Here is a 23,787-nt window from a genome sequence, read left to right as displayed (position 1 = left end):
CTAAATTTTTAGGAAGTAGAAAGCGTGGTACGACTTAGAAGCGAACTGAGAATCGTCTCGATAGCAATGGGGAAGCGAACCAAAAGCGACCTAAGAAGCGAACAAGGATTTGAAGGAAAAACAAAGAAGGAAGCGACCTAGGATTCGAGTGGGAAGCAAGTAGGAATCGAAAGGAAAGCTAAAATGTATATTTTTCTAATTTATCAAAATATAAGATTTATATTATCATTGACAAAATAAAACATGACTAGATAACATTAGTAAATCAGCAAGAGTATTACTATATAACATAAAAATCAGACAATGATTGCAGAAAAAATACAAAAAATCACATAAATAAGACTAAAAGTCCCCAAAGATATTTATTGATATTCCCTGTTCACACATTGAGCTTTCGAGTTTTGAGCAACATAACCCAAAGTCCAAACAAAGTGAGGAGCTTGCCATATATACACACCGTTGCCGACCCCACACTTAATTCTTATTAAAGTGAATCCCAGTCCTAGCCATTTTATTTAGTTCATAATCATATAAATAAGATCACCCACGATATTTAGTTATTTATTATATTCCCAAACTATAGAAAACCGAAAAAGAAAACCAGATAACAGAACCTACAAGAAAAAAAATGATCCAATTGCTAATATGATTTGAAATTTTGAATTGTATGAAATATGAATCATGCTTCTCAATTACTATAGCTGCATATATCAAATAATCAAACTATTTTATATAAGCTAATTGATTGACAAAGCCTTATCAAAACTTTCAAATAATCAAATGTACACTTCAAAGTCGCATATCATGATATCATCACAAGAAACAAAAATGGGAGAGACAAAGGGAAAGAGAGTGAGAGACAAAGAGAAAGAGAGTGAGGGAGAGGAGAGTGAGAGACAAAGAGACGGAGAGAAGCGAGAGATAGAGAGGAGAACGAGTGAGAGCCAGAGGGAAAGAGAGTGAGAGGCAAAGAGAAAGAGAGCGAGGGAGAGAAGAGTAAGAGAGAGACAGAGAGAAGTGAGAGAGGGAAAGGAGAGTGAGAGACGGAGAATAAGTGATTGACAAAGGGAAATAGAGTGAGAAACGGAGGGAGAGAGAGTGAGAGGCAGAGAAACAAAGAGTGAGGGAGAGGAGAGTCACGAGTGAGAGATAGAGAGACGGAGAGAAGCGAGAGGAGAGGAGTGAGAGAGACAGAAGTCAAAAGGGCGCTTCCCTGACATTTCGAAAGTACAATATTTCGCGCTTCCGAAGTGCATTTTGGGGAAGTGAGCTTCCCGTTTGTACAGGCGCTTCCGATAACCCTATTTTAGAGTATTCTCTCAATTCTCCATTCGTGTTCGTGTGAGTACTTGCCTTCCGAAGGAACATTTTTTCTCCCTCACTCATTCATCGTCGGCATGTCGGGAATGCCTTTATCCCTTCTGATCGCCGCCTTCGCCACCCGCCTCGCAGCCTGTGCTAGCCAAGAGAGACGTTACTCTCTCCCCCTACCGGTTTTTCTCTCTAACCGTGTCCCTACCCTATGACATGCCCCAACCCCACACACGCCTCCCCCCCATATCAACCCTGACTATGTCCCTGACTCCCTACCCTGTGACACGCGCCCTGCACTCTCCCTTGTTGCACGCTTGCAGCGTGTCCGTCAGCCCAACAAGACTTGTCCCACCTTCCGTGGTGCAATTTCCCTCCTACGTGTGTCTTGCTTTCGAGCCTTACCCCGCTTTGTGTGCCCAGATCTGCAGAACCTCATCCATGGGAGTTCGGGTTCTATCAGTGGTATTAGAGCATCTATCTCAAATCTCGTTCGGCCTTCTCAATTTTCATGTAGCAACCCCGAGAACCATGTCGTCCACCAGTTGGTTTTTGACGGCGCAACAAGGGACAAGATCGATTTGATGCTCGTATTTAATTTCTGATAATATTTTATTCGGGTGCATCAGATTTTTATCGTGAGTAGAGTTAGATCAATCCCAACGTCGATCTACATAGAATTCGGAGGATTCAATTTGGTTCACGTCCCACAGGGCATTTTTTTGTCTTCCAGAGCTGAAGGACAGTCCTGGCGGCTTAGTAGTTGTATGGTTGATTTTTTTTCAGTCGGCAGCAAGTTCATATTCGTATTTGAGGGCAGCCTAGACACTTTTGGGAGGGTCTAACCAACCCGGGTACTCGCCAGTTGTTTCAGGACATGTCTGCCCTGCGTGTAGTTGCCCACGTCCACCCAGTTGTTTGCGAATTCGGCAAGACAGGCATTGTTATCATACTCTTTCCCACGTGTTATGTCAGAGGTTGTGTTCCCTTAGGATGGGTCCCAATGATCAGGTCAACCCCCCATTAGATCGAGTCTCGACAGCGTGGGCTCAAACCCTTCTTGAATTTGTAACCCTGAAAACTCGCGACATGACGAGGGCTCAGGAGATGGAAGGGAAACTACGTACAAAGTTCCAAAATCAATCTAATCAAGTGGATGCCCAAATCGCCCCCTTGACGCGGATTGTGGGTGGCGTCAAGGAGCATGTGGATGTGCTCAATGGGAAACTAGACGAGCGTTTTCAAACAACTCCTCACGGTTATGGATTCAATCCAAAAGCAGTTGAACGATCGAAATAATCATAACGAGGAGTCCAGCTCGAGAGGCCCAGTCTTCGGAATCCACCAACAGACCCCACCAGGCCCGCCAACCCAGGATGGAGTTCAAGAAGCGGAGTGGACCCCACGAGCTGGTTGTTCCAGGCCGAGTAATATTTCCAGATCGCAAAGACGTCTGAGGAGGATCGAGTTGCCTTCGCCTTGATTTACATGGAAGAAGAGGCTATATGTTGGTTCCACTAGTTGGAAACCCAGCTAGGAACACATTCATGGGAGGCCTTTTTGAGAGCCTTGGTGATAAGGTTCAGATTGTCTGCCTACGTCGACCATCATGTTTTGTTGTCCAAGATCCGCCAACAGGGCAACGTCATCGACTACCGGGCAGACTTCGAAAGGTTGAGCAACGTCGTTACTGGGTGGTCCCAAGAATCGTTGATCAAGACATTTATTGCAGGTCTCAAGTCAGACCTGCAGATCGAGGTCCAAGTCGCGAGAACCATCTCCTTGATGCAGAGTTTTGAATTGGCACGTGTGGCCGAGGAGAAACTTTCTAGGATGAGCTCGCGTTGGACCTGTAACAGTGGGACGTCTAGACAGAATTTCACGCCCCAGGTGAACCCATCCCCTAGCAGGATTGTGCCCCATCCTGCACGAGAGACCGTCCCTCAAAGGCCTTTCGATCGAGCCTTGGATCTGTAATGAAGTGGATTGAATCTGATACACATGCAAGAACACAGTTTCAATCAAGTAAAAATACTTGATTGAATCACGAAACCACCCACACAAGGGTCTACAAACTTGTTATTGCATAAAAGCACTCAAGAATGAGTTAGGAATACAAGGCCACAAGAGGCCAATTTATAATACAATGGAGCCAATGGGGTGCAGCTCAATATGGTTGTTGGGGCTGCACTCAACAGTAGTCATAAACAACAGTCATAAATATAGATGTTGGGGCAGCTCCAACAGCTATATGGAGTTGTCCCATCAAATCTGAAAAACACAAAAAGGTAAAAAAAGAAAAAGACAAAAATAAATACATGAAATAAAATGCAGAAATGTCAGCCCCTTATGGGCTGACACCTATTACAGAGAAAAGACCGAAATACCCCTAATGGGTATTTCAGTTAACAATAAACACATATATACGTATACATGTATATATACATATATATACGCGTATAAGTATCTCTTAACACCCCCCTCAAACTCACGGTGCAACAACCGAGAGTTTGCCAAGTAGGAAGTGAAATCTGGGTGAAGAAAGTGCTTTGGTGAAGAAGTCTGCGAGTTGATACTCTGATGAAACATAAGGCAGTGTGATAGTCTTCCGCGGAAATTCTTCCCGAACATAGTGGCAATCAATTTCAATGTGTTTTGTCCTCTCATGAAACGTATGATTGCTCACGATATATACAGCACTCTTGTTATCACAACATAATCTGGAAGGTTCTGTGGTGTGAATTCCCAAATCCCCTAGTAGTTGTCGCAACCACACTAACTTGGACGTAATCGTTGCCATGACGCGATACTCAGCTTCAGTTGAGGAGAGAGACACCTTTTGTTGCTTCTTGCATCGCCAGGAGATTAGGGAGTCACCTACAAAAACACACAAACCAGTAGTTGAGCGTCTATCATTCACATCCCTTCCCCAGTCAGAACCTGAGTATGCAATGACTTCTAATGAGGAAGAAGATGATAAAAACAATCCATGACTTATAGAATTCTTAATATATCTAATAATTCTCATTACAACACTCATATGTATTATAGTGGGAGCATGCAGAAATTGACTGACAGAGTGAATAGCATGAGAGATATCATGACGAGTAATAGAAAAGTAGGACAAAGCTCCAATCATTTGTCTGTATGGGGTTGGATCTTGCAGAGATTCTCCATCATCCTTCTTCATTTTTGCATTTTTGACCTCTGGAGTGTCAACTCGTTTTTCATCTGAGAGTCCTGATCTCTCTATGATCTCTGCGGCATACTTAGTCTGTGACAAAAAAATAACCACGAGGTGAGTAAGCTACTTCAATTCCAAGGAAATATCGTAAAAAGTCAAGATCTGTCATATCAAAGTTGTCTTTAAGCACATCTTTGATATGGTTTACTCTCTGCTTATCACCTCCTGTGATTATCATATCATCTACGTAAAGCAACAGTATAACCATCTCTACATTGGAAGACTTAACAAACAATGCAGTGTCAGTAAAAAAAAATTTAAAATGCAATTGAGTCATCAGATTACTAAATCTATCATACCAAGCTTTGGGAGCTTGTTTTAACTCATACAAGGCTTTTCGTAGACGAAGAGTTTTTCCATGTGCTAAATTCAAACCTGGTGGAGGATCCATGTAGACCTCCTCATCCAGATTACCATTTAAAAAGACATTTTTGACATCCATTTGAAAAATTGGTCATTTTGGATTGATGTTATAGAGATGAGAGTTCTAACAGTCGTCATTCGAGCAACTGGGGAAAAGGTCTCATCATAGTCAATTCTATATTCTTGACTGTATCCCTTAGCTACTAGTGTAGCTTTATATCTTTCCAATGTCTCATCCCATCTAGTTTTGATTTTGTAAATCCATCTACATCCTATAGTTTTCCTTCCTTTAGGTAATGTTTGAATTTCCCAAGTTTTTGCCTTTTCTAATGCTTCTAATTCATCGTTCATGGCTTTAATTCATTCTTGATGATTTTTAGCTTCATAGTAGGATGATCGTTCAAAATATGAGTCTACGGCCATTAAGCATGCTCGGTATCTTGGTTCAAAGGAATCATAAGATACAAATCTACTAGGGGCTTTTGAAATTCTTATCGATTTTCTAATACTAGCAAAATCAATATCTTGATTTTGAGAATATCTTCTAAAGCACATGGTGGGTGCCCTTCGGTCCGCCTAGTATATGTTTGTATGTTACTATGGGATGGGTCGATATTGTTAAGATTGTTGTCTATATTTTCACTTGCATCATGAGAGTCAGAGTTTTCATGTTCACTTTCATGCTCATTATGAAGATTTTCATACCCTTCATGTTCATTGATGAGATAAAAAAGAAACGAATAATCATAGTTTTCTTGGGTTTTTTCCTTGCTAAAACCATCTTCATTTTCAAGAAATGTAACATTTCGTGAAACATATAATTTGTCCATTTCCCTGTCATGACATCTATATCCCTTTTGATTTTCAGCATAGCCCAAAAAAACACAAGGGATTGCTTTGGGGGAAAGTTTGTCGTTCTTATGGGTAAGAACAAAACACTTACATCCAAAGACTCTCAATCTTTTATAATCGGGAGAGGCAAGAGGGATTTTAAGCAATTTTTCAATAAGGGATATATTTTCAATAGCTTTTGAGGGCATTCTATTTATCAAATAGACTGTCGTAAGAGCAGCTTCGGCCCAAAACATTTTTGGAACATTTTTTTATACAAGAAGTGTTCTAGTGGTCTCAACAATATGTCTATGCTTTCTTTCAGCTAGTCCATTTTGTTGAGGAATGTAAGGGCAAGATCTTTTATGAATGATGCCATTTGAATCAAGAAAAATTTTAAATTCTTTTGATACAAATTCACCCCCCCTAGAATCGGATCTAAAAATTTGAATATCGGTTTTGAATTGAGTCTTTACGTAATAGAAAAATCTTTTAAAACAATCAAGTACTTCTGACTTTTGCTTAAGAAAAAAGATCCAAGAATGTCTACTATAATCATCTACAAATATAACATAGTAAGATACCCTGCCTTTAGATATAACTGGAGTCGGTCCCCATACATCCGAATGTACTAACTCAAATGGATTTTTGGATATAAATTGTCTTTGCCCAAAGGGTAAAGCTTTCATTTTGCCAAGAATGCAATCTTCACAAACCAAATTCTTTTCTTTATAATAAGTAAGAAATAGAAACAAGTGTAATTTGGTCACACTAGGATGTCCTAGTCTTTTGTGGCAATTTTATATATTTTTTTTTCCACAAAATTATAAAAAGATTGTTTTGATAACTCAAGATTGTCCATTACATAGAGATCTCATCTTCTATGGCTTTGCCCAATCGGTTTCCCGGACTCGAGATCATGTATTAAACAATCATTAGAGGAAAATAAAACTTTACAACCATAATCCGTAATTTGTGAAACCGATAAAAGGTTCAAATTTAATTTTGACACAACCCTAATATTTGGTATGTGAAAGTTTGGTTGTTTTTTAAAGATTCCAAGACTTTTGATTTTTAAGGATGTTCCGTCGGCGGTTGAAACATAAGAATCATTTGAGTTAGAATGACATTCGGATAATATTGACTCATTTAGAGTCATATCAAAAGAGGCACCGGAGTCCAAGATCCAAGAAGTCTTACTAGGGTCACCACTTGTGGATACGGCCGCCCCCGAAAAGGAAGAAGCTTGAGTCTTAAACATTGGTTGTAGCGCCTCCATTAATTGAGCTAAAAATAGGGAGCCAATGCATTTGGAGTTGTCAACATCATTCCTTTCCACCGAAGCAACTCTCTTATCATCTCGGTGATCTTCTTTCTTTCTTTTTGGATAAAACGGTTTGATGTGTCCCGGTTCATAACAATGATAGCATATGATTTTGCCACATTTTTTGTCATTCCTCTCATAGTTAGGATTTCTCCCATTCTCATTTCTCACAAAGTGAGGAGGTTTATAACTCCTAGTATGATTACCGGGCTTTGACATAGCAAGCACGGTTTCTTCATCCTTTGAAGTGGATGGCTTCTTCAATCTATTTTCTTCCATAGTCAATTCTTCAAGAGTTTCGACTATGGATGGCACACCTCCTCTATGAAGGAGAGTCGATTTAGTTCCCTCAAATTCGGGCCTAAGCTCATTCACAAATTGGTAGAAATGCTCCGTTTTAATTTGATTTTCACGGAGTTCTACATCTTGAGAACTGTCATTTTGGCTCAAGAAGAGTCAACTCATCCCAAAGAAAAGAACGTGCATTGTAATATTCTCTAATACTCATTTCTCCTTGGGTCATGGTTCTCACCTTGTTTTAGACATTGCATATGTGTGCAATATCTTTAAGACTATACATGTCTTTAAGATATTTTCATGCATCACAAGCGAAATCAAATTTCGCTAAGCTAGAACATTTGTGGATGTCCACACTATTGATGAGTCATCCAATTATTTTGGAGTGGCTCATCCTCCACTCTTTCCATTTTTTCTCGTAATCGGAAACGGCTTTACCCATTTCCTCTCCTTGAAGAGCAACCTCTTTCCCATTCTCATTTTTCGTAAGAATGAGCTTGGATTCTCTTTCGGTATTGTCCACCAAACCCCATAATCCCTTTCCTCATATTTTGTGTTTAACTATGGATGCCCACATCACATAGTTTGGATCGTTTAGGCGTACGGGAATGCAGACCATTACCTCTCTTTCATTCTCTATTTCCTTACAAGGCTAAGAGAAAGGGTAGAGAACGAAGAAAGAATGAAATACGAGCACTTATTTGAGAGATGGCACGCTTCCCGATGCAACAATCCTTGATTTGTTGTATCCCCTAAGCGTACGATTCTCCTCTTGATATTGTCACGAACTTTCTTCAAAAAACTTGTCTTTGGACCACCAAAGCTCTGATACCATGTAATGAAGTGGATTGAATTTGATACACATGCAAGAACACACTTTCAATCAAGTAAAAATACTTGATTGAATCACGAAACCACCCACACAAGGGTCTACAAACTTGTTATTGCATAGAAGCACACAAGAATGAGTTAGGAATACAAGGCCACAAGAGGCCAATTTATAATACAATGGAGCCAATGGGGTGCAGCTCAATATGGTTGTTGGGGCTGCACTCAACAGTCATAAATATAGCTGTTGGGGCAGCTCCAACAGCTATATGGAGTTGTCCCATCAAATCTGAAAAAGACAAAAAGGTAAAAAACGAAAAAGACAAAAATAAATACATGAAATAAAATGCAGAAATGTCAACCCCTAATGGGCTGACACCTATTACAGAGAAAAGACCGAAATACCCCTAATGGGTATTTCAGTTAACAATAAACACATATATACGCATACATGTATATACATGTATATATACATGTATATATAAACACATATATGTATATCTTAAAAGGATCACCCCCCACAACCATGACGTGCGCTGGAATCGCGCCCTAAGGTTCAGATGAAGCAACTCTCACACAAGCATATGGAGGAGTGACACAAGAAGGGCCTCTCCTATCACTGAGATGAGGTATGGACAACCTGAATCTGTACTTGTGTGATACCGATGCCGAGTTGTCTGGCCCGAGTGATGACATTTCAATGGAGGTTTCGAAGATTTCATACCATGCACTAACTAGTGTGGAGGTATCACAGACGATGAGAATGGCAGGTAGAATCGGTTAGTTGTTAATCTCAGTGTTCATAGACACCAGTCAATGCACAACTTCATGTGTGCACAAACGACAGAGAGGGCCAAGTGCACAACTTCCCCTAAGCAACCCTTCAAGATGGTGTTTGGGAATGACAGCAAACTGAGATGCACGTGGCTGGAGATGGAGGGAACGATCCTGACCACATACATGTCTGTATTGTCGATCAAGGGTGCGAACGTGGTGTTAGGGATGCAGTGATTCCGGTCCTTGGGTTGTGTCCAATGAAGCTTCAAGGACATGACTATGGAGTTTGAATACGGAGGTCATCAAGTGTCAATCTGTGCCCCTCCATGAACACTTGCTTCTCTAGTTGAGTCTAAACAGCTCGCCAAGGTAGTTCGAGAGGGTGTGTTGCAGATATTTATGATGATGGCGGTGGATGGGGTGCCCACGACCCTAGCAGAGATGTAAAGCAATTTGGAGGCCTTGCACTAAGAGTTTGGCACGTTGTTCGACGAGCCAAATGGTCCTCCCCCCTCTCGGTCTCGTGATCATGCAATCCCGATTGAGCCAAGGGCCAATCTGGCTAATGTTCAGCCCTACAAATATGCACACTCAGAAGTTAGAGATTGAGTGGCTAATAACGGAGATGTGCTCGGATGGGATCATCAAAGCTAGCAAGAGCTTGTATTCTTCTCTGGTTTTTGTTGGTTGAAAAAAAGGACATATTGTGGCTCTGTATTGATTACCGGGCCCTTAATCAGACTACAATTAAAGACAAGTACTTGATCTTAGTGATTGATCAGTTGTTAGACAAACTGCATGGGCGTACTATTTTTCGAAGTTGGATCTCTAGTCCGGCTACCACCAGATCTGCATGGCCACCGACGATGTCTAGAAGATTGTGTTCCAGACTCATGACAGTACTACGAGTTCCTGGTAATGCCTTTCAATCTCACCAACGCTCCAACCTACCAGGGTTTGATGAAAAATGTATTCTGACCCTACCCTAGACGATTCATATTGGGTTTTTTTCAATGACATTCAGATCTATATCCCCTCTTGGGAAGACCATATGCGCCACATGGGATTTCCCTAGAGACCCTCACGGAGCAACAGTTGCACGCCAAGCGAGTCAAATGCAGCTTTGGCCAGTCTTGTGTTCATTACTTGGGACACGTCATATCAAGCCAAGGCATGGAGGTGGACCTTGAGAAGATCAAGGCAATGCAGAGTTGATCAGTTCCCCAATCGCTCAAGGGACTACGGGGATTCCTTGGCCTTACCGGGTACTACTAGAAGTTTGTACAGGGGTATGCTCGGATCGCCCACCCTCTGACTGTCTTGTTGAAGAAGAGTACCTTCGGAAGGAACCACGAGGCGATCGCAGCCTTCGAGTCTCTAAAGGAGGCCATGACTTGGACACCCGTGTTGGCCTTACCGAATTTCACGAAGTCTTTCGTGGTTGAGACCTACGCGTCCAGACTAGGTATAGGGGTTGTTCTCAAGCAACAGGAACACCCCTCCCTTATTTTAGCAAGGTCATCGCATCTGGGAAGCGGGGTCTGTTCCTATATGAGAAGGAGTTCATGATTGTCATCCTGGTTGTGGACAAATAGCGATCGTATCTAATTGGTTGGTGTTTCATAGTCAGGACAGACCATAGGAATCTCAAGTTCATGCTCGAACAGTGAGTGAGCACTCCCACTCAGTAGAAGTGGATCTCGAAGCTCCTGAGGTACGACTTTGAGATCGAGTACCACAAGGGGCCAATAATCAAGTGGTTGAAGCCCTCTCGTGGCGGGAACACAAAAACGAGTTGACATGTCTCAGCATGACCCCAGTCACTTCCATTTTTGGATGACCTCCAACAGGAGTATGTGGCTCGTGACTTCCTCTCTACCGTCAAGGTGCAGATTTAGAGAGGGGAGACTCCCAGACTTGAGATTCAGGGGAATTTGGTGATACACCATGGGCGGATAGTAGTTTTTCCCAAGTCTGATCTTATGACTCTTTTCGTAGATCAATACCACGCGACTCCTACAACGGGTCATGAGAAGGTCCAGCAGACCTATGGGCATTTGAGTATGGAGTTTGCGTGGAGGGGCATGAATAAGCAGGTTCGGCAAATTGTGGGAAGTTGTGATATCTGCCATAGGGTCAAGTACGAGGCCGCCTCCCCCGTCAGATTGTTGCAGCCTCTTCTAGTGTCGGTTTGTGTTTGGGAGGACATATCGAAGGACTTTATTGATGGACTTCCCTCCATGCGGGGAAAGTCCATGGTCATGGTCGTGGTGGACCATCTGTCCAAGTACAAGCACTTCTTGGTCACGTCTCACATGTACCCTGCCACATCCATCACCGAGTAGTTTGTACACGAGGTGTTTCACATGCAGGGACCCAGTGTTCAGTAGTACCTTATGGGTGAAGTATCGCCTATCATCCCCAAACAAACTACAAGACCGAGGTACTGAGCAGATGCTTGAAGGACTACCTCTGTGCCTTTGTGGGTGACAGACCCAAGGTGTGGGTGGTGCTTCTTTCGTAGGTCGAGTGGTCCTACAACACGGCCTACCACTCCGCCGTACAAGCGACCCCATTCCAGGCCGTGTACGGACAGCCCCCTCCATCCATAGCCAAATACATTGGTAGAGTTGTGCGGGCAAACACAATTGAGTCGGCCCTGTTGAAGAGAGATCATCTCATGTGATTATTGCACAAAAATATAGTTGTCGCCCAAGAGTGGATAAAACGGACATATGACCAGAGGCATCGACCGCGACAATTCTAGGTGGGTGACCATGTGCTCTTCAAGTTGCTGCCCCATCAGTAAGGCATCGTACGACGACTATCGCAGTACAAGTTGGCACCCCGTTTCTACGGGTCATTCCCCGTCTTGGATAAGGTCGACACAATGGCTTGTCGCTTAGACCTTCCGACAAGAGCCCAACCCTGCCCGATCTCGGAGATACCTCGCCTCAGTCATTCAAGGTTCTTGGGAAAATAAGGTGAAGGAGGGATGGTCGCTTAGTCACCGAGGTGTTAGTTCAGTGGATCGAAAGTGGGGTTGATGAAGTGACTTGAGAAGAGGAAGACCGGATAGTGACTCAGTATCCAAAATTCCCACCTTAAGGATAAGGCGTGTTTGAGAGGGGTGGATTATTACGGACCCTTTCATCATTCGGGTCTGACCCAAAGGATCCGCCCTAATCAGGATCCGATCTGGAGCCACCGAGCCCCAGGATCCACTCCCAGAAAACCCGCTCAGCCTGGAATCCTATCCAGGTTGGGACTCTGGTGGGACGCACCCTGGAATCCCATCTAGGGTGGGATTGTGCCTGTGTATTTTACTGTTTTGTCCTCCTGTAAATTCATATATTGATGTATCCTGCTTAGTTTGTTTTTTAATGAAGTTTTAGAGTATTCTCTCAATTCTTCGTTTGTGTGAGTGCTTGCCTTCCCAGGAAACATTTTTTCTTCCTCACTCGTTCATCCACGGTCGTTGTCGGTCTGTCGAGAACGCCTTTCTCCCTTTCGATCGTCACCTTCGCCACTTGCCTCGCACCCCGTTCCAACCAAGAGAGACGTTACTCTCTCCCCCTGTTAGTTTTCCGCCTTGGTTGTGTCCCAGCCCTGTAACACACCCCAGCCCCACGCACGCACGCCCTGCCACGTTAGCCTTAACTGTGTCCCAGTCCAGTGACACACGCCCTGTGCTCCCCCCTTGTGGCACACCTACAGCATGTCCGTCACCCAACTGGACTCGCCCAGCCTTCTATGGTACAATTTCCCCCTCCGTGCGTCCAGCTTTCAAGCCTTGCCTCACTCCATGTGCCCAAATCCGTAGAACTGTCCTCCGTGGGACTTCCGGTTCTATCAAGCATCAATTCACACAATACTTAAAATTGTTGAAGAACACGGCCAAAATGCCAAAATAGTTGGATTCCACTCTTCCATAACCTAGAAACAAAAATCAACCATCAATTTTGTGAGAATTCTCCCACCCAATAAAATATCAACTCTATCCACTACAATAGCTTTTGTGCTGATACCATACATGCGACCCAATTGAGTTGCAAACACTCACCGCACACACACACACACATAGGGATGTATGTGGATGGGAGTGAGGCAGAGAGTGGGGCTTTGTTTACATGTGCTTGTGTGTGTTGTGTATATACATGCACTATTGCATGGATACTCAAAAACAATGGGAAAATCATTTATTGTACTTTCCTTTAGAAGATGTGTTAGGTTTTCTATCACTTTTTCATTTATGTTTCTGATCCATAAATACAGTGCACTGAAAATGATATCATTTAAGGAGGTTTGCTTGGTTTTTTACATTTTTGTCTTTTTTTTCTCTTAAATTATTTCTTTGTAACTAATGGTGCCCTCCTATCATTCATTCCCTTAGGGCCAAATTTGGATTGTGGCCCTATAACAAATTTGACTTGCTATTCCACCCTACATAGTTTGCACTATGTGTAACATGTGATTAATTTTAATGGGGCAGAATTTGCAACCACCACAAAGTAAGGCTCTTGTGATTCTTCCTTGAAAAAAAAAGGAATTGGGTTCTTGGAACTCAAAGGCAAGCGCTTGGTTGACAACCAACTCTTTGATCTTTCAATGCAAGATATTGGACAAGCCCTTGAGATCACCAGACCATTATCATTAAGAATGACAGAAGCATGATGGGGGCAACATAGCCATCTCTGTAGTCTTCCAAGTTTTCCAATTGCCAAAAAAGCGAATATAAGCAACTTGAATCACTAGTTCACTCACAAGTAAATTTAACAAAGAGAGTTTCATGATGGACAATTCCTATCAATAGAAACCAATGCCAAGGTACTTTTTGTAGTGCTGAGAATATACCAATTTTATAGATCCACAAACATCCAGTTAAAGAACCTGAAGATTAATGACAATTCTACATATAATGGATGTCATTAATGTTCTATCATAATGATGTCATGCACAGAACACATGTTGACAACCCCATAGCCATAATCAATGGAAACCACAGAGAAGGCAAGTGACAACCAGCAGGCTTGTGCAGCTGCCTCGGAAGCAATAACATTCTGGCAACAATTCAGCAGTCACATTTTGTATGGTAATTGCACCATCTCACAAACTAATTAAATGATCACAATGATGGTACAAAAATAACAAATGTGCAACCTATACCTTAGAGCAACCTCTTTTCGCACTGTATAACGAATTTTTTTATCAAAATTTCTCTCTTTTCTCTTCTCGCGGAACCTTGTCAATGATGCAATGCGTTGGGGATAGTTCATGCGCTGGGGAACATCAGAATACCCCTGATTGACATCATTAGTAAACAAGAGTATAAGAAAAAAATCAAATCTACCAAAACTACTTCAAGAAATGCACATACCCTGCAATGCTGTTGTCCAGATAATGACATGGTAGGCAACGCAGGAGGCATTTCACGTCCTCCAAGTAATAAGAGCACCGCTTGCACCTAAAAGATGTAACACGAAAAGGATTGCACGCTTTTTTCCAAATGTTGTATCAAATATATTCTACGATGAGAGAAAGCATTCAGAAACAAAACTAAAAATTATTGAAATGTGTTGATGCACTGACATATCTGTTAAACACGATAAACTATAATACTTAAATATATGTAAAGCATCCATGTTTATCCATATATTTAGATAATAAAGGACAATAAAAGGCAGCCGTTTAGTGATTCCCTTTTTCTCTCCATGTAACGGTTAAAGCGAGAGGGCCACCTGTGCCACCAAACAGGTCAGGGACCTTAACAGCCAAAAGTGCAGCATTTGGATGCACTCATAAATAAAGCAAGCCTAAGCAGGATGCCAGACAGGGCACACCAAACAGACACCACGAAGAAAACACAACCCATGAGTTAGCTAATGATGCAAGACCTTATGTATGGCTTATTAACCTAGAGAAACATTATACCCTGGCCAAGAACCTAGTCCATCTTAGATGAATAACAAAAACTTTGAAGGAGCAAAAGAATGCCATGACAAGCAAGGGTACAATGCCCAATGCCCACATAAGGCTTTAGGAGTGCCCAAAAAGACTGGACACAAGCTGTGTAGAATGTTTGGGAGGCTGAATGGCAGATAAAAGCCATCTACAACCATTTCTTTGGCAGCACCCAATAAGGGAAACACATATAGTTTCCAACCATCTTCCTTGCCTGAAAATGGCCAGTGTAGACAATAGCTATTGATAAAATCACATACATGAGTGTAAGATATATATATAGAGAGAGAGAGAGAAAGAAAGAACCATTAAACAATCAAGATAATTCATCTCAACAGTGCCGGTCATGCTTTCAAGTAGGTGCTTCATGTTTATCCTTAAGATATTATGGACAAACTCATGCAGACAACTCTGTTAGCCCGTAGAGCAGTGCTTAGATGACACAGAACACTGACTGTCACCAAACACACATAAATACAATCAAACGTGTGTTAAGCATGTCAAGGCCATATCCATAATTTTAACAAAGTTTACTGTTATGACCATGGTTTTATGATCTTGTTGATCAATTTTTTATGACCTTGTTGTTAATATTTGTTTCCTTTACATAGGAGATGTGTAACCTTATTACATAGTCACCAATGGTGTTATATTATTTGAAAATGTCTTGTTTTTGACATCAGCCATCTAAAACGTTGAAATATTGCCACATTTTCAAAATCTCACCAGAATATAAATATCATGATAATGTTACTTTTCTATTGCAATAGTATTCGGGAAAACCCTAGCACAAGTTTTTTTGTGAAGTTAAGAAAAATGATTTCTTGAATAGATAACAAGTTAACAACATTAAAAAAATCCATAATTTTCCAAAGAACAAAGTTCCAACCACAAAAATTTCACTTGGCTTGGTTCAAAGACCAAATGAAATTGATGCAATGCATTTTCTTTATTCTGAAAAGGAATGGATGGGGACATATTGTCAGGGATTTTCCTTTTATTCCAAAAAGTAATAAAGAAGGTTACTGCAAGAGATAATTTAAGATGGGTATGTTTGCTAATTACTACTTGGTTGGCCAAAAAAACTTAAATTTTTCTTTCTTTTAAAGTGTCGTGGCTAATAATGTTTGAAATATTTCTTTGTTTTCAACATTTGTGTGTTTAGTTAAGAGAGAACTTTTACTCTAATGTCTTCTATGTTCGGCTATGATTTAGGGTATTAAATCAGGGGCATAATTATTTTCGTTTACCCACATGTTATCATTTAGGATTTTAAGGAAAGAATGTTATCACAAATTTAAAACAAATACAATTAGGTTAATATTTTAGGTTATTGGCTAATCACGATTTGCCAATGAGCTCCGATCCACTGAAAATATGACCCAAGCAGTTGACCAATTTTTCATCCAATTAATGTTCCTAGGGAAATGCCGGGGCAGCAATGATTACCAACTTACCATGCTCTTTTCTCATTCAAGTTTGAAAACTTAATCACCTTCTCTCTTTCGTTAAGACGCGCCATTAGGAGGGCAGCTTAGTTAGCGTCTTATAAGAGATAGCATAATGTTAGTTGTGCTTCCAAAGGGCATAAGAATGACAAATAACATCGACCAACAATAAAAGTATGAGAAATCTGCATCGCATTACAAAGTGTATCTTCGCAAGTGAAATGAGAAGGCAAGCAGAAGGACGGATTATGTAAAGCAGATAAGTGAACCATGAACGCAGCAGTTGACGAGAAACAGATACAGAGCTGAAAGAGATACCTTTTCGGGCGAGACCGAGTCGAACACATAGACTTCTCCCTGAAACGACAGCGTAAGCTGGTTCGATCCCTGGCTCCGTGGAGGCATAACAGAGATGGGGTCAGCAAGATTAACGGTGTCGGACGGCACATCCCCATCCATCCCCTCGCTGTCACCGTCGTCCTGATCGTCGTCGAGCCCGGTCTCGTTGTTGTGACGAAGTGCGTGGCCGTGATCCTGCGCGAAATGCACTTGCATCTGCCCCGCGGCGTCCCTGCCATGCATTTGGGCGCCCCCATGGTCAATCTGGCCGGGAAGACGCATGTTGTGCACATGCATGTGGTGCGAGCTCACCTGTTCCTGGTCAGACGCATGGGGGGCAGGGTTCCCTTGGGCGAAAAGGGCCGGGTGATGCCTCTGCAACTCTTGTCCCTCCGCATCATCGTGGTTCTCCGACATCGCTCTCTCGCATACCGCGAACTACCGCTTACGCAGCACAACCAAATCCCCCAATACAAACCCTACCTTTAAACCCTAATCTACAACATTCTCGCCATTTCAACAACAAGATGTCTAATTCTCTCGGATTGAGGAAAACAAAAAGTTACTTACCTGATAATCTATTGATCTCGACAAGAAGAAATCCCTACCAAGACATGAAATCTGACCCTAAAGAAGATCGGATAAAGGGCCTAAATCGGAGCGATTTGCGAGCAAAACCTAGATCTATGAATCGCCTAAAAAAACTCGATTTCGGCCGGAGAAAAGGGACTCACAAAAGAATCCATCCGAGGGAGAAGAGAGCGAGATCGACGCAGCCGAAAGAGGAATCCGACAGCCGGAAGAAGAAGAAAAAAGGGAAGGAGGGAGAAACCGTTCCCGGAGAGAAGGCCGGGATCGATGGATGAGGATCAATTTTCCGGCGAGGGCAGCCGAATGCCGGCCGTGTTGCGCCGGAAACCCCCCTCCGCGCGTCAAGAAAAAAAAGAGAAGCCTTTGGGTTCAGCAGAAGAAGACGGTCCAACCCTCGGGCTTGATCCTAATGCCATCAATGGCAACTAAGAGCTTGGGTAATAAATCCTCGAATTATAGAAAATTACGGTGATGCCCTATCATGGAAGAAAATGGATCGGGTCTCAGATACTCGCCCGACCCATTATTCTAGATATATATATTCGGACCGGGCTCCGATTACATGAACACCCGATTCGAAATTTGTAAAAAGAAAAAGTTTAAAAAAAATAGTGAGCGATGTATACAAGCTCAACGCAGTTTTGCTTTTTACTAAACAACACATAAAATGAACATATATATGAAACTTTTCTTGAGAAACAAGATAGGATATAGGAAATTTCATATCCAAATCCAATGCTCAATATCAATGTGACCTAAAACAGAGATCAGATATAATTGGATCCACATTCCATTTTTCAGTCCTTTTTCCACCAAGTGTTCTAGACAATTTTCTTAAAATTGTTTGATAGTATAAATAAGATGGGGCTTTTTTTTTTTTTTTTTGCTTTCATTTTTTTTATTGAAAAGTTGTTGGCTAACTATGCCGCTGACCAACCATAACAAATCTAGCGATCCGAATGTTGTCAAAATTCGGTCTGAATCGTCATGAATAGGCCCAAAGACGATTCAAAAGAGGCCAATTCAAAGTCGACTCAAACTCATTTTCTTTTAAGAAGGTTAAAATATTTTTGAACATGCTTTTTTATTTTTAAATTGTACCTGAAATCTATTGCTAAAACAAGGGCTGATTCAATCTAGATTTTTTTTCTTTTTTTTTTTAAATAACCGATTCGCCTAATGAACCGATTTTAACAACTTTGGATATAATGTAAATAACCGATTCCTATTGAACCGATTTTCACAACATTGGATATAATGCTTAGCTTTTGAATGGAACAAGTTCCAGCTCATGGTAACGTCAGCTGATGTGTGACCGTTGACATATACGGCAGTGGACGCGAAAACGGATCGGGGATGGAGGTAAAAATCAAAAGTGGAAGAGCAAAATTTCAAGATGTGGCGGGCTAGCGAAGCTTGTTTCCCCCACCTGCTAGGGTCCACTGCCAGAGGACAGGAGATACACTACGGGTATGGCCCATACAATATCTGGTAAGGCCAGGGTCTGGTAACAGAAAAAAAGGGCCCCGTTAAGTATTTGGGTCAGACTCATAAAGTCTGACTAGTATATGGAGCTGGGTATGGTTCGTGAAACTCTATGCGAGCTCCGCAGAAGATCGCATTAAGATCTGCAATTGTTGAATATAAAAGTTGTATTTTTTTTATTGTGTGTAGACAGGTCGCATTTAGGTAATCATTATAAGAAATGAGTATAGTTTTGCTTCTGGTAAAATGGATCAGAACTGGGTCTGGATCTTGTACTAGTACCTTAGATTCAGATCTGAGTTCAGGCCCACCTGTGTCCAGTAAAGGTCCGAACCATTAACACTATTGATTGACCAGGCTTGGTACCGTGGGGCAATTGGCTCGAAGCATAATGGCGAAATTGGTTTCAGGTGCCACACAATTTTACACATGACCCAACTTGATTGCCTTAAGATATTGGAAGTGTAAATGGATCGATTAAGGTCCAGAACTTGACTAATCCAAGTCCAAAAACTGATGTTTAAATGGAAAGACTGAATTTGGATACCGATACAAATCAAATATATAAAATAAAGTTTAATCCAGATCTGAAATGTATATGCTAACACAGAATTCTATAAAACTGTCCAACGCATGCATTTTTTATATGTAATAAAAGGCACATATACGTTGTATTTGATATGGATTCAAAGACAGATCCAACAGAAAGAAATGTTGACTTGAAATTGAGTTTATATCCAAACAAAATCCTGTTAAATAAGTTCAAGTCTGATCCAAATATGCAGTCAGACCCTATTTCAAGATCCACGTTCAAAAAACTAAAAAAAAATAAAAGAAGGTGAGCGCACTGAGCGGGGCGTGGTTGAATTTGGATTGAAGGTCCAATCAACCTGATCCATTTTCTACCCTAGGCTAAAATAGAGGCGTTATGTGGATCCTGATATACCTTAGTTGGAACTTGGAACCAAGTAACCAGGTGGCCCACCCTAGCTTGTGAGTCAGGTGGATCATGTGAAGTAGGTGAATGAACGGATCTGGACCCTTGCAAAAAGGACCTGTTCCAAACTAACCAGCACCCGTACTAAAGCATTGGGTGCATCTCAGCTGGGTTCCACTCATCCCCTATGTCATCCCATCATCATACCTCATTCGGGATCTCACTGTTGCTAGTTCTGTTGATCAAATCTGATCCTATAGTAGATGGCTTCAGCCAAGGTCAATTTCAGAGAAATCATCCTTGAATTGCATTTTTTATTTTCGAAAAAAAAATATTTTTTTTAAATATTAAATGCTTCATTACTTTTATAGCTATTGATTTTTTAATTGCCAGAAAACCATACACATAGGCTAGATTTTGGTGATTATATTGTTAATATTCACTAAATGGGCCAAGTGGATGACATTTATGAGGTCAGATTTGATCAAAACAACTTGTATCAATAAGATCCGATAAGGATGACATAGGGGCTGAATGAAACCCAAGTGATGATTTGCAAGTGGGTGAAGGGGCCTATACTGTCCAATAAGGGGGCCAGTCTCAATAGGTTTTCTTCAAAAAAAAAAACTTGAGTAGCAATAGGAAATGTGCTTTCAAAAAGAATATATATATATATATATATTTGATGGCGAAGTTTTAGTCAAAGCCCGTATGATCTCCAAGTGGAGTCACCGGCACTGAAACCCTTACAGAGCACACCAGTGAAAGGCACCCGTGCACCCGATAAGAGTAGAACCTGGGACGAAAGGGTTAGCACCTTCTCCTCAAGCCCGCTGCCACGGGGCGGGCGGCACTCCTATCCTTGCCAGTAAGAATCAAAGTGTGAGATTTCAAACTACTACTGAATGTTTGAAGTTTTGGAACTTTGTCATGTTTCGGACCAAACATGGCCAACTATGGTAGACCCAAAATTTGGGCAATTTTAGATTGTCCAGGAAAGAATTTCCAGATTTTGGCTGTCGGTCTATGTAGCGTGTCCCTGTCACATGAGCAAGGATCAGGTGCCATCACGTGGAGTGTGCCGGTACACTTGGCTGCATTCTATCTGCTTTTGGGCCCCACACCTAACTAGTGAAAATGGAGGGCAGTCAGGTACAGACGCACACTCAATGTGTGCCACGTGATGGCACCTGATTCTAGTTCGAGTGACATTGGTTAAACAATTCGTATATGACATGTCAAGTAAGTGGCTTCCATCTCTACAATGATGTGCTCACCAGTTTGACAAATATCGCGAGATTTATGAAAATCTCGCGATAATATCGCGATAATATCGCGAGATTTATGATAATATCGCGAGAAATTAACTGAAAGTTTAAAACGGCAATTTCTCGCGAGATTTATGAAAAAACATAAATACCGTGATTTAAACGCGATATTTATGTTTTAAACGGTTATTTATAGCAAAAAATGCTATGTTTTTTTTTAAATAATTTTTATTAATATTTTCTTATAAAAAGGATTTTTTATATTTTTAATTAAATTTTTATTGCCAAGATTTTGCTGAAAAAAACTGCAAGATTTATGGAGTTTTTTTAATTTCTCGTGAGTTTTTGGAAAATGAAAAATTGCCGATAAAAACTTTTGTCACTATGGTCTGCTCACATAGACATCGCTGAAGTTGTTAATGGGGCCCATGCACCCAAACCACTAACTCCACATATGGACGGTGCAAAATGCAACCTGTAGGCACAGACGGCATTTCACCATTAGTGGGTTCCCACCTCTGTGACAAATATCGTCATATTTATAAAAATATCGCCGAGAAATTGAAACGGCAATTTCTCGTGAGATTTTCAAACCGTGATAAATAGCATGATATTTATATTTTTAAAAGATATTTGTCATGAAAACTCTCAAGATTTTTATTTTTAAATGTTTCATTTATATTTTCTTATAAAAATTAATTAATTTATTTATTTATTTCTTCTCAAAAAATTTGCTAAAAAAATGCCAGATTTATGAAAAAAACTTAAAATCTCTTGAATTTTTTGCCTGCCGAGATTTTGCCGTTTTTAGCTTTTGTCACTATGGTTCCCACGTCTTCCTTTGATTGCGTCCTGGACGTCCAAGACTAGTTGTTCGGCAGGGATCCCCTATCCTTTCTCACGGGACATCGTAGGTCGAATCATGTTTTGGTGTTTTATTTTTCACTTGTATTTGCCCATATGTAACATGTAAATAGGGTTTTTAGCAAATTAGTCCCTACCTTACCAGGGTTTTGCAAACAAGTTGCTGCCATGTAAGCGTGGCCATCGGACCGGGCTGCTCATTGGGCTTCCGGTACTCAGATTGAATCGGGTCAGGCTTAGGCTGCACTTTGCAGCCTAGACCCGAATAAATTTGGATCACGCCCAGCCCGATTAGATAATCGGGTCTGGCCCATATGCAAAATGCATAGGGCCCGACAAGTCCGAGCCTGACTTGAGCTTGACTGTAATTGGGTTGGGTCGGGCCAGACTTGGGCCTCAATATGGGTTGGGCCTGTTGGGCCCTAGTAAGCCCGGTCCAATGTCCACCCCTACTGCCATGTATGTTTTAGCAAACACGTTCCTAACATTTTATAGTGCCTGTCGGGGGTTTTAATATTCTTTTAAGTGGGTTAACAAATTTAATTTTTTTTTTTCAAACGACACATTTCATTCGATGGTGAAAGTTGATCGATTCAGCTTCATTTTGATTCGATTCGGTTTTTTCATTTTTTTATTAAGAAACTGTTTCACTTAGTGAACCAATTTTAACAACATTGAACCATGCCCAAAAGTTGACCATGGTTAGATGAATATACAAAATTAACATGATGCCTCTATAACTAGAACAAAGGAGAGTTGGATTTCTAAAACCTTGTTACCCTAACCCTCAACTTACAATGCCCTACCCTCTCTCCCTGTAAGATATTTGGGTATATGTCGTGATTTGGAATCAAATGTGATTTGAAGTCTTATTATTTTAAATCGCATATTTCACACTTTGTGATTTGAAATCGCATTAGAGTGACTTCAAATGTGATTTCAAATCACATTCCTTTTCTTATTTGCATGAGACTTTAAATCACATGTTTGGTTACGTGCAAATAAGATTCATTCCTTCATTCACCTGAGATTTTAACTCACATTTGAATACAATCAAACATACCCTACAACTCTTTCTCTCTCCCTGAAACACTGCCGTATCTCACTTTCTAATGCAAGAGTGAAGTGATACATATTCGGGTTCACACCTTTTATTGGATAATTTGATATTTATATTATTTAGTTTGAATATTTTCTTGTTTTAGGTCATTGTAATGGATATTATATATTAATTATTTATGAATATCTCCTTCTAATAATTTAGTGAAATTAGGAGTTGCTTTCCTAATTGGTGTTTATCTGATATGGTAGTTTAGGTTTGTTGGGATTAGAATTCTTTCTTTGTAAATATAAGGGCGGCCTAGATGTTTAGATAGTCGACAGTTCAGAATTGAGAGTTTGGAATTTCAGAAATTGTTATTTTCAATTATTTCCTATTTTGGTTAATTTTCAATAATTTTTTATTATTCTCCAACATTTTATTTGAATTTTTTAATTTATCTAGATAATTCATAGTGGGTAGATTTTTTCGTAAATCAGGTCCTCCTAGTTTACATCAATTTGGTATCAGAGCGAGGATCATTATCTTAATTCCATTCGAGGGACGATCATGTAGGTTTCCTCAATCTCGAAGCATTTAATTCGAAGAACAATGAATGACATAAATGAGTTTGGAGTTGATTGTGTAAGTATGCGAAGAGCAACAACGAGAGGTGACATTGAAAAAGCTGGTTAAAGAAGTAATGTGGCAGGCATCGTATTAGAATTAGCGTTCAGAGAAGATGTGTCCTTCATTACTACCACCAGGTCATTTTGTGCCACTAGCCAACCCAACAATACCATTGATCATGGCAGTTATTCCCACGATGTTGTTAGAATATGATGAGATGGGAAAGATGCTTGTTTAAATACAATAAAAT

At 40.9% G+C, this 23,787-nt stretch overlaps 1 protein-coding gene across 5 annotated transcripts in view; it reads right to left on the bottom strand.

The window, feature by feature from the left end:
• The window catches only part of LOC149837229 (GATA transcription factor 28-like), a 34,616-nt gene extending 16,909 nt beyond the window's left edge, over positions 1-17,707 (bottom strand). Inside the window, exons 1-4 of one of the 5 annotated variants that reach the window (XM_090005898.1) lie at positions 17,294-17,707; positions 16,703-17,220; positions 14,353-14,439; positions 14,142-14,275 (exon numbers count right to left, since the gene is read on the bottom strand). In XM_090005898.1, the coding sequence (XP_089862024.1) occupies positions 14,142-14,275; positions 14,353-14,439; positions 16,703-17,140 (659 nt within the window). In that variant the 5' untranslated portion in view covers positions 17,141-17,220; positions 17,294-17,707. Of the gene's footprint in view, positions 1-14,141; positions 14,276-14,352; positions 14,440-16,702 lie in introns of all 5 variants that reach the window. The other 4 variants (XM_090005897.1, XM_090005899.1, XM_090005900.1 and 1 more) reach the window with 4 other exon arrangements.
• Positions 17,708-23,787: the final 6,080 nt, after the last annotated feature.

The sequence above is a fragment of the Nuphar pumila genome, chromosome 5, assembly GCF_984573655.1.
Source record: "Nuphar pumila chromosome 5, dmNupPumi1.hap1.1, whole genome shotgun sequence".
Taxonomy (NCBI): Eukaryota; Viridiplantae; Streptophyta; class Magnoliopsida; order Nymphaeales; family Nymphaeaceae; genus Nuphar; species Nuphar pumila.
The sequence above is the reverse complement of the archived record's forward strand: the minus strand, read 5'-3'. Positions and strand labels throughout refer to the sequence as shown.